General features: G+C 29.7%; 2 protein-coding genes across 2 annotated transcripts; one reads left to right on the top strand and one right to left on the bottom strand.

Annotated features, from left to right (window-relative positions):
- Window positions 1-380: 380 nt before the first annotated feature.
- Window positions 381-1089, bottom strand: LOC111424435 (NADH dehydrogenase (ubiquinone) B22 subunit). The gene is made up of 3 exons (XM_023057967.2): window positions 904-1089; window positions 686-828; window positions 381-630 (listed from the first exon to the last, which is right to left on the bottom strand). The coding sequence occupies exons 1-3, from the start codon at window positions 999-1001 to the stop codon at window positions 440-442; spliced, it is 432 nt and encodes a 143-aa protein (XP_022913735.1). The 5' UTR covers window positions 1002-1089; the 3' UTR covers window positions 381-439.
- Window positions 1090-1436: 347 nt separating this feature from the next.
- On the top strand, window positions 1437-8168 carry LOC111424497 (acyl-CoA-binding domain-containing protein 5). Its single transcript, XM_023058052.2, has 5 exons — window positions 1437-1663; window positions 1725-1917; window positions 1982-2115; window positions 7315-7433; window positions 7496-8168. Exons 1-5 carry the CDS (start codon window positions 1603-1605, stop codon window positions 7835-7837), a joined length of 849 nt encoding a protein of 282 aa, XP_022913820.1. The 5' UTR covers window positions 1437-1602; the 3' UTR covers window positions 7838-8168.
- The last annotated feature ends 8804 nt before the right edge of the window (window positions 8169-16972 follow it).

The following is a 16972-nucleotide window of genomic DNA, read 5'->3' as shown; positions in this document are numbered from 1 at the left end:
CTTAGCTTAAATTCATAGCTTAGTAGACACCTTTGTTTTATATCTCCACGCCATTGAGAAGACATCTATCTTTATATTCATTCCCCACAAACTTTGAGTTGTCTCTCAATTAATGTCATAAATTTGTTGCCACAATGGGGCATTCTCTCATTTATCTGCCAACATGGCACATCTATCCCTAATTTCCCTCAATTCATTTTGTGTTACAACTTCTATTATAATACTTGTAGAGATTATGGCACAACTAAACATCTACACAATAATTGTTTAGACATTCATTTTTAAGTAAATTCCCTTGGATATCATTGTATTTAATTCTGAAGGTGTTAATAGAGTTCAATTCAATATCATTAAATCATTTAATAAACTAAGAATAAAACTTTATGTATTACTTGATTATTTATTTAAATAAAGCAAATCTACAATATTAACTTCTTTTTTAATGGTGTGGAACTACCGAAGCTTTTCCATATTTCTTTTCATATTCCCTGATAAATTCTTTCTTCCTCAACTCTCGTTTTGCAAAGTATTCAGGATACTGAGCTTTTTCTAATGGATGCCAATGATCTATTATCCAATCAGGAGGGATAACTTCTCTTTGATAAGCAACACCACCAGGAGATAATGGAACTAAAACGTTAAACATCACATAAAAGAAATATTACTAAATATATATATCGTTTACATTTCTTTGGTAACCAATGCGCTTTTTGGAACAATTCCTCCTCACCCAACTCTACAATGCTATTAGCAACTCGCATATCTTTCACATTGCGGTTCTCCTCAAATCTTTGTCGCATTAATACTGCTTGATACCGGAAAACTTCTCTAAAAATTATTATTAACAAGTTAATTATGGTGTAAAGGTTATGTAATGCAATATTGAAATTTTAAGCTATTTACCGCCGATCATACCAATCTTCTAAAGACCTCAAAGCTTTTTTATATAGACTTTGAACGCGTCTTGTATGCGAAACGATTCCAGTAGGCAAATTTGCCATTTTATAAGAAAAAATCGAGTTATCAGGTTGTTTTTCTTATAAGACACACATCGACTGATTAATCGATATAGGCAACCTATTTTACAGTATATAATAACATCAAAATATGAATTTTATTGAAATTTATTCATAACATATTAAAATTATTTTATTAAATACATTTAAACCATGTTAAATAGAAAAATTATAAAATATTTTAATAAATAAAAAATTTTGAAGAAATCTGTATTACCAACATCTCTTCCCGCTACATTTCAATTTATTAATAATTAATAATGTTTTATTTTAAAAATTATTTTAATCTTATTTTCTTTTTCTAATACATTAACACATCGATAATTATGGATTATAACGAACCCCGGTCAGTAAATGTTATCGAAAGGTCAAAAAAACATGTCGTTTTCGTTTTGTTTATTAAGATCGTTGGTATCACTGTTTTATTTCTGATGTCTATCTGTCATCTTGACAATTCGCAGAGTAATCTGGTTTTATGCCAGTAATGGACTGAAATTAACCGACGTTAATGTTAAATAACATGTGATTTGTGCATTTTTTCTACTAATATAAACCGCGGGGAACAAATTTAACTGGTTTTTATACCATGACGACTGAAGAAAAATTTAACGCAGCCGTAAACGTTATTAAAAGTTTACCAAAAAACGGTGATTACCTAATTATTTAAGTGTTATTCATTTAAAATGATTTATAATTTTTTTATTTTAGGTTCATATCAACCAAGTCATGATTTAATGTTGAGATTCTACTCGTATTATAAACAGGCAACATTGGGGCCATGTACGGGTGGAAGACCTGCATTTTGGGACGTTGTAGGCCGAGCTAAATATGATGCTTGGAAAGCTTTAGGAGATTTGCCAAAAACCGATGCCATGAAACGTTATGTGGATGAATTACATTCGTATGTTATTATCTTTATAAATTATCATAAACATTTTTATCTAATTTTTTATTTTTATGTATAGCATTGTAGAGACCATGAGTTATTCTGATAAGGTTGCTAGCTTTTTAAATGCCCCTAGCAGTAATATCGCTGACCTAGAATTGATAGCTGGAGATGTTATACAAAGAGTTCGATCAAGATCAAATTCACCACAAGGTGAGGTTAAAAAATGTTTATGTTTGTTTATTTAGAAGTTTAAAATTGCTAAGTCATTGAATTTAATACATAAAATGAGTTTAATATTTGCATACAAACAAGGTTTTTATCTTGCAATATTTAATTATTGATGTGGAATAAAAAACTTTTTTTTTACTAATAGGAAGGTAAGTAATTTCTTATGTAATTGGATAACATGGTTATTAAAGCACTTAAAATGCTGCTTTTTAGCATTAGTTAAATTTGTTTAAATTTACATTCCAAGGTATCTTTAAAGATGTTTATAAAGGTTTTAAAAAAGTTGTTATATTGTTTTTATAGAAGACAAAAAATAATTTACATTTTAAAATTCAATTTATTTGCGAATTTATAATTATAACATTTACTACTATATCTTATTGTTAGTGAAATTGTGAACATTGAAGACACCAAGGTTAAAGAATGTTATAGATTTTTTTGTAAAACATTTACTCCCTCTGCCCCAAATTATGGTATACATTTCTCTAAAATTTATGGATTAAGGAAAGTTTGGAGAATTAACGAGTTTCTATCTATTTAATATAATGTAATCTTAATTTAATTAATAAAAGAAACTAAAGTTCTGTTTGTCGAAAGTTAAATCAAATCAATCTTTTGAGGATATGTACGACTCAACGCAAGTTAAAAGGTCATACTACATGACGCTGGACGAAGCAGAACCAGAAAAGCGCTGTAAAAGCAAACGGTTCATAACTAAAGTTATGTTTATTTCTGCAGTGGCTAGACCATGCTATGACAGTGCTAAAAAACAGTATTTCAACGGCAAAATAGGACTCTAGCCTTTTGTTTATAAAGAACCTGCAAAAAGAAACAGCAAGAACCGGGTAGGAGGAACAATGGTGACCAAAAACATCGAGTCTATTAATGCAGCAGAATGCAAAAAGATGATTATTAATAACATTGTACCAGCCATTAGATCCAAGTTGATTGGTTCCAAATTGATGATGATTATAATGGATCAAGATAACATAATTCATAAGCAATACCACCATAGTTATCTCAATTTCTTATGCACAAGCCAGGAAATCCCTCAATATCAAAATTGACAATCATCTACATTAAATTCTGTTATGACTAAAAAAAACTAAAGGTGATAGAGAAAAACGTTTCCTATAAAAATTGATGTTAAGGATTAAGCTAACATAATTCATAACCAATGTTGCCATAGTTATCACCACTTCTTAGGCTCAAGCCAGAAATTCTCAAAATATCAAAATTGACACTCATCTGCATTAAATTCTTTTATAAGTAGAAAATTAAAGGTGATAGAGAAGAACATTTTCCATAAAGATTGATGATAATGAATCAAGATAACATAATTCATAACCAATGCCACCATAGATATCACCATTTCTTAGGTTTAAGCCAGGAATTCTCAAAATATCGAAATTGACAATCATCTGCGTTAAATTCTGTTATAAGTAGAAAATTAAAGGTGATAGAGAAAAACGTTTTCCATAAAAATTAATGATAATGAATCAAGATAACATAATTCATAATCAATGCTACCATAGATATCACGATTTCTTAGGATCAAGGCAGGAATTCTCAAAATATCAAAATTAAGAATCATCTGCATTAAATTCTGTTATAAGTAAAAAATTAAAGGTGATAGAGAAAAACGTTTCCCATAAAAATAAATGATAATGAATTAAGATAACATAATTCATAATCAATGCTACTATAGATATCACTATTTCTTAGGATCAAGCCAGGAATTCTCAAAATATCAAAATTGACAATCATCTGCATTAAATTCTGTTATAAGTAGAAAATTAAAGGTGATAGAGAAAAACGTTTCCCATAAAAATTAATGATAATGAATCAAGATAACATAATTCATAATCAATGCTACTATAGATATCACTATTTCTTAGGATCAAGCCAGGAATTCTCAAAATATCAAAATTGACAATCATCTGCATTAAATTCTGTTATAAGTAGAAAATTAAAGGTGATAGAGAAAAACGTTTTCTATAAAAATGAATGGTAATGAATCAAGATAACATAATTCATAATCAATGCTACCATAGATATCACCATTTCTTAGGTTCAAGCCAGGAATTCTTAAAATATCGAAATTGACAATCCATCTGCATTAAATTCTGTTATAAGTAGAAAATTAAAGGTGATAGAGAAAAACATTTCCCATAAAAATTGATGATAATGAATCAAGATAACATAATCCATAGTCAATGCGACTATAGATATCACCATTTCTTAGGTTCAAGCCAGGAATTCTTAAAATATCGAAATTGACAATCATCTGCGTTAAATTCTTTTATAAGTATAAAATTAAACGTGATAGAGAAAAACGTTTCCCATAAAAATTTATGATAATGAATCAAGATAACATAATCCATAGTCAATGCCACCATAGATATCACCATTTCTTAGGTTCAAGCCAGGAATTCTCAAAATATCAAAATTGAGAATCATCTGCGTTAAATTCTGTTATAAGTAGAAAATTAAAGGTGATAGAGGAAAACATTTCCCATACAAATTAATGATAATGAATCAAGATAACATAATTCATAACCAATGTTGCCATAGATAGCACCACTTCTTACACTTAAGCCAGAAATTCTCAAAATATCGCAATCGCGAAAAAAGCAAACATCGCCAAAAACTATGAATGAATTAGTAGATTGTGTTAAAAGTGCCTATAGTTCATTTTTTTTCTATAATACCTGCTGACGTTTAAGCTTTCGTTATTCAAAAAGAAAACGTGCATAAAAAAATGTTGTGGGGTGTGTATTTGGCATTTATTTACCTACAAAACGTGTTTTGTTCTATTTAATTACTATGTAGCACGTTTTTACAATAAATATGTACTTGGTTAAAATCGTATTTATCTAAAAATGTATTAATATTTTAACCCCAATTATTTAGTTACTGAAAATGTTACTAAAAATCAGGAAAACAACATAAATTTTATAAGAGTCCTAGATAATACCAACAGAAACCCTAAAATATTTACATTGACAAGTATTATAGAAAAAAAACGAACTATACGACGCATTAACTAAAGAAAAGTTAGATAACGTATTCTCGACACTACAAAAGTGCATGGAGTCAACCATGATGGCCTCAGCAGGCAACAGCTATAAAATTGAATAAATTTGAATCTGAGCATGCTACAGAAAAACTTTTCGAACGAAAGTTGTAGCAAATTGTATTCTTAACCAAATTGCTCTCTTGTGCTTTTGCTCTCACAATCAGACGCATAGATGTCGAGAAAAATATGAAAATTCATGAATAAAGAAAAGCTTCGCCATAAAGGGCGTTAACATTGAACCAGCTGAACTGTGTTTAAATGTGTAAAATTTTCACTAATGTATGTTTAAATTAAGTTACAAATTAAATTACTAATTTTACAAATACAATAAAGCAAGTTTTGTATACCATAATTTGAGACAAATTGTAAAGGGAAATATATACCATAATTTGGAACAGAGGGAGTACTTATTATGTGAATACTGAATGGAACAATGCAACATTATATTCAGAATGACCTAGGACCCAGATCAGTGAAACTCTGTCTGAAACTCACTGTCTGAAAAAAATCGTACTGTCATGTTCTTCACCCTTCTCCCAAGTAGGATTTTAGCACCCATGTCAATAGCAAATACTTCCGCCTGGAATACAGTACATTACGTACCCAGGCTATAAGCTTGCTTAATCCAAAGTGTCAGGCAGTATACTCCTGCCCCAACCCCTTCCGGCGTTTTTGAGCCATCTGTGAGCATGTAAATGTCTGCATGAATCAGAGAATTTTCGTTTTCGATCCAGAACTGCCGTTCAGGCAGTACAATCTGGTATCGAGCATTAATTACTGTAGTGATCCCGTCAAATGTGACAGCACAATATCAGTGCTTATAGTGACTTCTGCAGCCCATTGGCAAGACATGTCGGAGCAGTTTTGAGTATATTGCTTAAACCTGTAAATGGTAGTTCTAGCTACTTTCTCTATATGCAAATGCAAAGGAGATACGCCAAACAGAACATCCATTGCTAGAGAATCCAGGTACTTGTTGAATTCGTGAAAGTTTACTGATAACCTAAGTCTGTCGGGCTTTGCTATACCATTAATCTTGCGATCTTTGATTCGAGGTTCATCGTAATAGTCGAAAGAAAAAATTTGAAAAAACGATGAAAAGATATTTATTAAAAAATATTTAAAATCAGTGCTACTAGTTTCGGGAGTAACTTCTCCCTTCTTCTGGCACGACTGAAATTTACAAATTATTTGTTATTATTAAAATTAACTAGATAATAGGAAGTTAATAGTTACCGTCAAATTCAATTAACATCTTAAATGATCCACGAGAAAAAGTATAGAAAATACGACACATTGAACAACCTCTAAAGTTTAAATTCCAAAAATTCCAAATTATTAACAAAGTTAAAAGCCTGATGGGCAAGATATAATAAAAGAATTTAAGAATTAAATTTTAAAACATGATTTTCATCGTTAAAGAAAAGTCAAAAAAGTGTGAACGTTCTAAAATTAAAGCTGAAAAGATAAGATTATAAGAATTTATGAGGGAAGCTTAGAAAAAGTTAACTTACTAATATAAAATTCTGTTTTAAATTAAAAAACTAAAAAATTATTGAGAGTCCATCCGTCTGCCGTTCGGTATGTGATCATTCATCTAACCACAAGTACATAGAGCCAGTACAGTATTTGAGAGGTCCACAAAGATAATCTAGCTTTGTGTAAAACTCCCTACAAATGTCAATTCAATGAGAGGGTTTTGTCTAAGATTACTCCTAGATATTTGGCTTCCTTTGAGAAAGAAATTTCTTCACCATGGATAGTTGGGCGGATTAGTCCACCCAACTTGTAGATAGTGGCAGAAGTGAATTAGTCAATAGCTATTTAATATCCGTTCACATATACACTTGATAGTTAAAGCAATTTATGTATTTTTTGACAATTTCCGAGTTCTATTACAAAATATAAAACAGGATTTACAGTTTATTTTCAAAATAAGAAATTCACATTGTGCTAGGTGTTAATATTAAGGTTGATTATAAAATTTGAAATCCTTAACAATAATGCAACTTATAATATTGTAGAGAATTGTTTAATTGCATACGAAATATATTATATAAATTCAATATATTTTCAATAATTACATTCTATTTTATTTTTAGATTCTCCAAATCCATCCCCAGTAGAAATGAACGGACACAATGATAGTTGGAGTGAATCTCCATTTCCTTCAGAATCCGATACAGATCATAGTGATGGAGATTACCTGGATACTATAGAGGTAAAATTTTCAATAAATCATAATCAAATTTTTAAAGATATAATTTATTGTACCCATTTTAGGCTCCAGAACCAAGAAAACTCATTCCAAATGGTCACCACATTCCATTAACTAACGGTTACCCACAAAATAAAGATCACTCAAAACCAAAAAAGCAACGCAAGCCATCTGTGGACATATCTCAGGAAATAGCGAAAGCTGTACAAAGTTTGAAATCTGATATTGAAGCTTTAAAAGGAAAAGTGATGGCTGTTGAAACGGCTCAAACGGCCGCTATGGTTTCTGCAACTAAAAGAAAAAATTGGTGGCAAGAAGTTAGTCCGCAGCTACTAACTTTTATTATAATCTGGCCGTTTGTGGCCAGTTTAATGTTAAGTAGATTTTTAGTTAAGAGGAGTACCTAAGATTGATAACTAAAAAAGATTTTATCTCGTAAAAAAAGGTCATGTGTTCACAATTTGTTATAATTATTTTTTGATTTACATCTAAATAAGAAATAATTATTAATGAATTGTAGGTGTGTTTGTCGTGAGTTAATTGCTGGTCAAAAATCTATTTTAATTCCTTATTTTAACCTTTAATGATGTCACAAAAAATATTCTTAGTAATCTTTATGTGAAAATGGTGAATGTACAATTTTATTTTTACTGTGTTAATTTTTATTTTATAATTGTTATGTATATATGTAGAGTTTTATATTTTATGTGGTTTGGATAATAAAATCTTTTTATCGATTTTAATTAATTTAAATCCTCTAACCTAACTTTTTATTAAATTGACATTAATCATATAACGTCAATAAAGCTTTTGTTGCTAACTTCATTAAATTTAATTAAAAAAACATTTTTATTTAAATAATTAATAAAATTTGTTCTCAGTAAAATATTAAAAATAAACATCAATTGACGTCTTCTTCGATTCTCTTTTTACGTCAAAATATTTAAAAATAAATCAATTTTTAAAGCAAATTTATATTTAAAATTTAGATGATTAAATGTTCTAATGGTTCTTTTGTACTAACTAGATTTTTTGTGACTTTTTGATTACAAAGCAAAATTAATTTAATAGAAAAAATGAATTAAATTTACGAAAGTAGACAATTATAAACATATGTGGAAAATTGGTTATATAAACATCATTCTTAATGAATTAATTATGTTAATATAGTTGCCTATTTTTTCTTTTTTTATGAAAAATAAGAAAAGAACATTAAATAAATGTAAAAATTTATTAAAAATACAATAAAAACATAAATTTTATATACTTTAAAACATTTGTGCTAAAAATTTATTAGGTTATTTGGTTGGTATGCGGAAAATTAGGAAAAACTAACTGTCATACGTCACACGTCAAGTTGTTATCTTAAAACGGCTCCGTGTTGGGAGATATGTTACAGAAAATCGCCATTAATAAGATTGTCAGCAACCGAGAAAGTAGTGCGAGTTTTAATTCGTTTCGTTTATTTTAATTATGTTTATTAGTGCCAGTGAGGCATTGATTTCATTTAATAATACGGATAAAACTATATCGAGTTCTAATAATATCGAAGCCATGCCTGCGTTAATTAAAAGTTGTAATACGTAAGTACATTTTATTATTTCTTTTCTTCTTCTTCGCTTTCCCGAGAAACGTTACATTCCGCGAACGAATGACACGACGGAAATATACCCGTTTTTATAGCAAAGGTCAGTTCCCAATGGCATAATTGTTAATTTTAGAATCATTTTTGCACGTTTACAAAAGATAACCTACAAAAAAATATTTCCGCTTTGTGACGTAGAATTCAGTTTTTTTTAGTTCTTGGAAACGTTTTAAGGATTGATGTAACAACCGTAATCGTAAATCGTATTGGTTACTTTCTAAAAACTAAGGTATTTGTCCCCATTTAAAATCTTTATTTTTGACGTTTAAAACGTCATTTTAAATTGACATTTTTAATATTAGAAATGTCAAAAAAAAATTTTATCTAAAAATTGCAACATTATTTAAAATTTTTATTGTTGATAAAATCGCGGGGAATGCGAAAATGAGTTTGGACAAAGTTTTGTCTAAATCTGACAAATTTTTAATAAATTAAAAAGAAATGTATACATTCTTGGTAAGTTCTTGATGTTTTTGGAGACATTTTGACAATGTTTCTACAATTTTGTAACGAACCTCTTTGTGAAATTGTGAGAATTTTCAACAAATTGTTGATGATTTTTGCATGTGTCCATAAAATTCAGGAATTAATATCATAAAAGGGTTAACCTCAATGCAACCTTAATACAAGTTAACTTGAACCTAAAGGAACTTAATCAAACCTTAAATTGAGTTACTCAAACTTCAAACTAAGTGAAACAAAAGTAACGTAAGCTTAACGCAACTCAACTCATCCAATTCTAAAGCAAGTTAACCACAACGTAATCAAAAAGAACATAATCCCAAATGAATGGAACCCTAAAACTACCAGATCAAATTCCAAAATAACTCAAGCACAAAGTGAGATAACTCAGAGGAACTTAACTATAAATACAATTTGAATGCAACTCAATCTCAAAGCAAGCTTATTATAGCTAAAAGGAACTTAACTACTAATAATTCCATATCTAAGTCAAGCTAATTAAACTCCAAAGCAACTCAACCACAAAGTAAAAAAGAAAAGTAGCCTATCCCAATGGGGGTGTGTTCACTAAACGTCACTGAGTAGAATTGAAGACTAAACTGTTAAACTAACTTTAAGCTGCCTTATTATCAAAAAATTTCCTTTGGCAAACGATTAAATTCTTTTTCTTAAGAAATAGGTTGTCGACCAAAGCGTAATCGTAAACAGTTTGCATTTGCCAACATAAACAGAATTACTTGGCGAACAAATCTCAAAGCAATTCAAACACAAGATAACTTCATCTTAAAGCAAGTAAACTCATCCAACCCTAAACAACTCAAGTATGTCTACAGCGCATGTGTCGGATTAATACCAATTTTGGCCTTTTCTGTTTAAGTAAAATTAATCGTTATATTGTTATACCTTTTTTGATTAATATCATCAAAAAAAAGTTCATCTTTTTTACTTCATGATCTCTTGACTCTACTGATGCGCTTCAAAAATTCATCAATTAACCCTGTCAGAACCGAGCCAGATTTGGCAGTTGTACCTCAGGGATCAACACCGACGACGATGCGTGTTCGTGTTCTGGTCCTGTGGTATTCACAACATTCCATGTGGTATATGATCAGAAAATAGACCTCTTTTTAATAAAATTTATTAAAAGAAAATTGTCACAGTTCAGTTACCTCCTCATTTGATAGCAAAGACTGGGGTGGAAACTTACCCAAAACATTTAGAATTTGGAAATGACAAGATATTTAGGAGTTTCGTATATTTAGGATCTCTGATGAATAATAAAAATTATTACAAGGATAATCCCACAAATACTTCCATGGGCTTGTTTAGTGCTGTACAAGATTCCATTGGTTATAAAAGCAACTTTACGTCTAAGCTAAGAAAAATCAAATTAGTTCCATATAAGACCTTAATACGCGCTGTACTACTTTTGGGTCGGAAACATGGACTTTAGTGCAGAAAGACTAAAAGGCAGTAAGAAGGTTCCAGAAGAAACTGCTTAGAAGAATATATGACGCTGTCTTTTATGATCTTTTATATTACGAACAGGAGATTGTTAAATTTATAAAAGCGCAAAAGTTGATATGTTTACACATGGCCAATCCATGTAGCTAGAATAAACATAAAAAGTACCACAAGAATTATCTTCGATCGCTGTGGACCAGTGGAGAAGATCGTTTGAGAGATCAAACTGTTAAGGCAGGCCAACGTTCATAACGAGCTGTAGAGCCAAGCATGATGATGTAGATAAACCTTGATTAAGCAGTGATTGTGATAAACTACTCAAAGACTTGTAAAGGATCTCCTTGCGATAAATTGAACTTGCATTCAGAATTTGCGCCATCAAAATTATAAACAATGCTAGCGTAACATGTCGAAAATAATCGAGTTTGTTATGCAAACAGCTTAGTAAATAGGCTTTAGTCTATGAGGCACTTTTTATATTGCATATACCGAGAATTTCATATAACTCACATATGAATGCAGTTACGAAACTACTATGAATATGCACTGTCCCATATAAAATCCAACATACCTTAATTAATATAGGCATTGAATAGTTTTGCTGAGAAAAAGGAAATGTTTTGCTCGGAATAATATGACATCCTTATGATAACCCTCAGTTGTCGGCCTCGAGAGATACCGCCGCTATCTTGGAACGATGGCGCCTCAAATCATAAAGGGAATATATCCGTTCTTAGTGGTTCTACGAAAAAAAAGTTAAATAATAAACTGAAGAAAATGAAATTCTACATAATATAATTTTTCATCGGATTAACCGTTGTATTAATTAAATTATTGTATAATTGAAATTTCTAATAAATATCTTTATTTATACAATAAATTTTAAAATATTTGATGTACAGGGTGTGAGATAAAAAACGCCCCAAACTGTAACTCTGTCATTTACATTCCGATTTTCATAAGCGAGGTATCAAATGAAATGGTTTAATGAATACTATGATTCATGCTATAAATAAATTTTACCAACGCCATTTCAATTTTAAGCGATTATTAGCTTTTGTTTTTCAAATTGCTCCATATATTTTTCTTCACGTTATTGGATAGAGATTTTTTTGTGAACCCATTGCTGTACAATACATTAACATTAATTGTAATTGTAGCAGAGAAAAACAATTAAAACATTTTCCGAATTTTGTCTTAATCACTTCTGTAATACTGTAGTGTGTCATGGAAAAAAATAACGCGCAAAACTGATAATAGTCATTAAATGATATTTCAATGCCTGAAGCAGTTGTAAATGATTATTTTTTCCCATGGTACACTACAGTATAATACAAGTGATTTTAAGAGAATGTTCGGAAACTATTTTAATGTTTTTCTCTACTACAATTACAATTAATGTTGATGTATTGTACGGGTGGGCAAATTTGGGTGTTATTATAGGCTATCTCAGAAACTATGAGAGATACGAAAAAAGTAGGTGCCATGTCCCGGTCTCTTTTTTCGAGACTAATCCAATCCCGCAAACACCAAACCTCTATCTTCTTTTGTTTTTAAGTTATAGCCAAAAAGTCAAATTTTCGTGATTTCAAAAAATGCTCATATTTCGTTTATTTTTGAAATTAAATAAATGGGGTTGATACGTTCTTAAGGCACTTTTTTAAGTAGAATATACTGCCGTTGAAAAATTTTAAAAATATTTAATGATTTTTGAAATACAATACAAGTTGTATTTTTTTAAATACAAACTATAGTAGATTATGGTGTTACTGAAAAGAGCACATTTTTAGCTTTCCAATAATGTATTGCACGCATGGTGTATTTGGGGAAAATAAGCGTTAATTTTCAATTTCAAAATAGTAAGAGCCAAATTATTCAAAATTTTGATTATAGTCGGCGGGTCCGGACAATAAATACTATCTACTTAGTAGCACTTATTTAAATGAATAAATCATCGTTTTGGGCCATTTAAGCCTTTTATTCCGATTACAATTTTTAAACGATGTACCTGGAGCAAACCCTAGCGAAACTTATCTACTTAGTGGCTATAATATGACAGAATAAAGGTGATTTTGTACTATTATTCAGGATAAAGTTGGTTTTGTACCAACGAAAAAAGAGACAAAAAAGAGACCGGGACATGGCACCTACTTTTTTCGTATCTCTTATAGTTTCTGAGATAGCCTATAATAACACCCAAATTTGCCCACCCTGTACATTAATGGATTCAGAAAAAAAAAGTTGATAATCGCTTGAAATTGAAGATGGCCTTGGAGAAAGTTTATTTGTAGCATCAATCATAGTATTCATCAAACCTTTTCATTTGATACCTCACTCATGAAAATCGGAATGTAAATGACACAGTTACAGCTTGGGGCGTTTTTTTTTCTGACACCCTGTATGTAGTTGATGAATTTGGTACTGGCCTTTCTATGTAGGTATCTAGTCAGGTAGATTAGCACTAGCTGACTTTTTTCTTCCTTTGTGTGCATACGTTAATGTTTATATTAAACTTAAGTATGATATGTACATATGTTAAAATACTATGCCAAATTTTACTAATGTCAAATTATATTGACAGGTTACATTTTATGTGGGACAAAGTAAGTAGGTATCTGAGATAATATAAGTATAGAGATGGGCAACTTTTCCATTAGAAAACTCACCTTAATAACGCCATCTATTGAATTAGTCTCCAATTAAAAGCAGAGTTTTAAACCAGAGTTCGAGATAATTTACATTAAGTGCGCATCCTCGGCGGGTAGGTACTAGGGCTCGGAATTTTACAAATTTAAATAGGTATTCGAATAGTCGTATAATTTTCAATTCGAATAGTCGAATAATTCGAATATTTATTAATATTCGACAAGTGGAATAGTTGTTGACTAGTCGAACAGTCATCGACTAGTCGAGTCGCCGAATTTTTCAAATATTCAGATAATTTGATTAACAAAACGTATAGTACTAATTTTTCAGAATTTCAGGAGAAACAAATAAACAATTAAGAATATATTTTTTCCTCCTTAACTTAGAAATTAATACAACATTAAAGAGAAAAAGAAAAATATATTAATATATTAAACGTGGACGATAACATTAACGTACTACAAAACAAAAAGCTGATTTAAACAAGTTTTATAAGTAAATATTGGTAAATATTGTAAGAAATCCATATGAGACTGTTATAGTATTAGAATATAAACAATTATAAAAACCAAATAGGCTTCAAAGTCTCAATTTATTTAAAAAAATTTTCTTTTTAAAATATATTTAAATTTACATGGTACATGTTTCGACTTTCGTCATCATCAGCCAAATAGTCAAAGGTGTAAAAAGGTAAAATACATCAAAGAATAAACACGTTCAACACATAATCACAATCGAAAATACTTATAAAGTATAGCGAAGCGAAATTTTCTTTTATTTTAAAAATAAACCACTTCTAAACAAAATAAAATTATAGAACGAACGACCAAAACAAGAAAGGAAAAATGTCTGAAAAATGTTAAAAGAAAAGTCGAAACATGTACCATGTAAATTTAAATATATTTTAAAAAGAAAAAATTTTAAAATAAATTGAGACTTTGAGGCCCATTTGGTTTTTATAATTGTTTATATTCTAATTGGTAAATATCTTCTGTATAAACTATACAAGATGACATTAAAAAAAGAAAGGATCAAGAAATTGTATCAAATAAACTAAATTATCATTTTCTTTTAACGAATGTTCAAATAGTCGAATATCATTAGAATAATCGACTATTTAAATACAGAGTGTTTTAAAACAACGTTTAAATATTTATAGGGGTAGTACTACAGTCGAAAACAAGTCGAAAATTGTTAATAAACATGGGTCCGCAAATCAACCGTTTTCGAGATACAGGATGTTTAAATTTTTTGGGACTCTACCTTTTTTCTTTTAAACTATAACTACTACTGTCTCTTTTTGAGAGTGGTATGATGTTTCCATTACTTGCAGTTAGACCGGAAGTGAAAATCAATACCACTATTTTTCAGAAAATTCAAAAATTTTATTTATCAATTAGATAGATAGTTTAATTCTAACCAACATTAATTCGAAAAAAAATTTGTATCCTTAAGGTTTCTGAAAATAATAACATTTTTTAAAATAAATTATTAGAAAAGTTGAATTTACACAATGTAATACTAATACTTTCGCTTTTTATAAGTTTCACAAAACTTACAAGTTTATAAGCATCATCAAAACGAAGCTTTTTACTGAAGATGTTCAAAATGTCGACATGCAACACTAATACAGTTTCTAATTCTACGTTCAAAGGAAGCCCGAACATAAACACCATATCGCTCATTTCAGCATTTGAATACAAGACTATTGCAAACGATTTCATTTCAGGTTTCGCAAAGTCAAATTACTGGAGTTTGGTTATTTCGTAATTTGAACAAAACTTCAAATTCTCCTAAACTCCAAAAACTCCTTGTAATGGCAACATTTTGGTAACTAATGGCCGTACACTCGGCATAACGTTTTGTAATGGAATAACTTATACCAACTGGAAGCAATGGAAATATCATACTACTCTCAAAAAGAGAGAGTTTTATACTGCATCGATTTGTAAAACTTGTAAAAACCAAAAGTATTAGTATTACATTGTGTCAATTCAATTTTTCTAATTACTAAAACTTTAACTTTAACTTTTTTTTCAAAATTGCATCTTAAGTGAAATTCACGGTATATGCGATCTTGGTCCTTAAAAAGTTAATGCGATTATTTTGTCTTCATTAGCTTAAATGGTCTTTCAGAACATGGTGCATCTACAACATTAAAATTGCTGCTGTGTCAATACATCTTCTCCATATACATCGGATAATTTTTTCTTACTTCAACAGCATTTTTAACCTTAAACCTAAAAATACTACTACGTAGAACCAGTCGAACTTTTTCATTAAAAATTCTCTGAAATATTTTTATTTTAGAACTCGAATTCTCCTAAAAATTAATATTTATGATTTCAAATTTCGCAACAATGGCGCATTATCAATCTCATGTAATTGGAATTTTTGTTTGCTTTCTAGAATTTTTCAAATATGACTTTCATTTAAGTAAAGCTATTAGATATTGAGTTTCAGTAGAATTTTCAAATTACCTCACCTAGCTTATTAAGTGCCATATAATTATAAAAAGTATAAAATGTAAAACATTTTAACAGTTATTTAGTGATAATCGTTTCCTTGTTTTATGTCTGTTATGTGCTTAATATGATACGACAGCTGAAGATGGACTAACAAAAGTTCGAAACTAGTCCTGTCTCCTTATGTTATGCATTTGAAAGGATTTAACGCTAAAGTATTCATGTAACTATGTATTTTGAACATGATTAAAAAGAAATGTAAAAGAAAATATATTGACGTTGTCTTTATGACAAAAAAAGTTATAAAATACAAAAAATTTACACATTAATTGCAGATTTATAAAGCCGTATTTATATTATGGGATGTATTAAGGGATATAAATGTATTATGAACAAATTTTGAGTCATATATGAAGGTTTCGGATCGCTTGCACATTTTTGAAAAATATAGGTCCGTAATGACAATTTTATCAGAATTGAAATTTTTTCATCTTTTCAATATTTCAATTTTTTCGGTTTTTCGTGAGTTTATGGAATTATTCAATATATTCAAAGGCTTAGGACAGCTAAACCTGAATGTTTTTAGTTCTAATGTTAGTTCTAGTGACAGTGGTAGGTAGCGCTAGTTAACATAAGATATCACTATGTTGCATATTCTAATCGAATTAAAATGGTTCTAGTGGCGATAGTTCTAGTTTTAGACTAGCACTATCACTAGAGCTAACACAACACCTAGAACTAGAATCATACGGGTTTAGCCGTCTTGAAGACGTGCGGCTAAATCCGAATGTTTGTAGTTCTCGGTTTAGTGTTAGTTCTAGTATTGCACTAGCACTATCACTTGAACTAACACAAGACCT

The sequence above is a fragment of the Onthophagus taurus genome, chromosome 7 (genome assembly GCF_036711975.1).
Source record: "Onthophagus taurus isolate NC chromosome 7, IU_Otau_3.0, whole genome shotgun sequence".
NCBI lineage: Eukaryota > Metazoa > Arthropoda > Insecta > Coleoptera > Scarabaeidae > Onthophagus > Onthophagus taurus.
The sequence above is the reverse complement of the archived record's forward strand: the minus strand, read 5'-3'. Positions and strand labels throughout refer to the sequence as shown.

Excerpts from the sequence above, each read along its gene's own strand:
- LOC111424435 (XM_023057967.2), bottom strand. The coding sequence starts at position 1,001 with ATGGCAAATTTGCCTACTGGAATCGTTTCGCATACAAGACGCGTTCAA. Across the intron at positions 829-903 it reads GAAGATTGGTATGATCGGCG|AGAAGTTTTCCGGTATCAAG; the intron begins GTAAATAGCTTA and ends AATAATTTTTAG. Across the intron at positions 631-685 it reads GCATTGGTTACCAAAGAAAT|TTCCATTATCTCCTGGTGGT; the intron begins GTAAACGATATA and ends TTAACGTTTTAG.
- LOC111424497 (XM_023058052.2), top strand. The coding sequence starts at position 1,603 with ATGACGACTGAAGAAAAATTTAACGCAGCCGTAAACGTTATTAAAAGT. Across the intron at positions 1,918-1,981 it reads TATGTGGATGAATTACATTC|CATTGTAGAGACCATGAGTT; the intron begins GTATGTTATTAT and ends TTTTATGTATAG. Across the intron at positions 2,116-7,314 it reads AAGATCAAATTCACCACAAG|ATTCTCCAAATCCATCCCCA; the intron begins GTGAGGTTAAAA and ends TTTTATTTTTAG.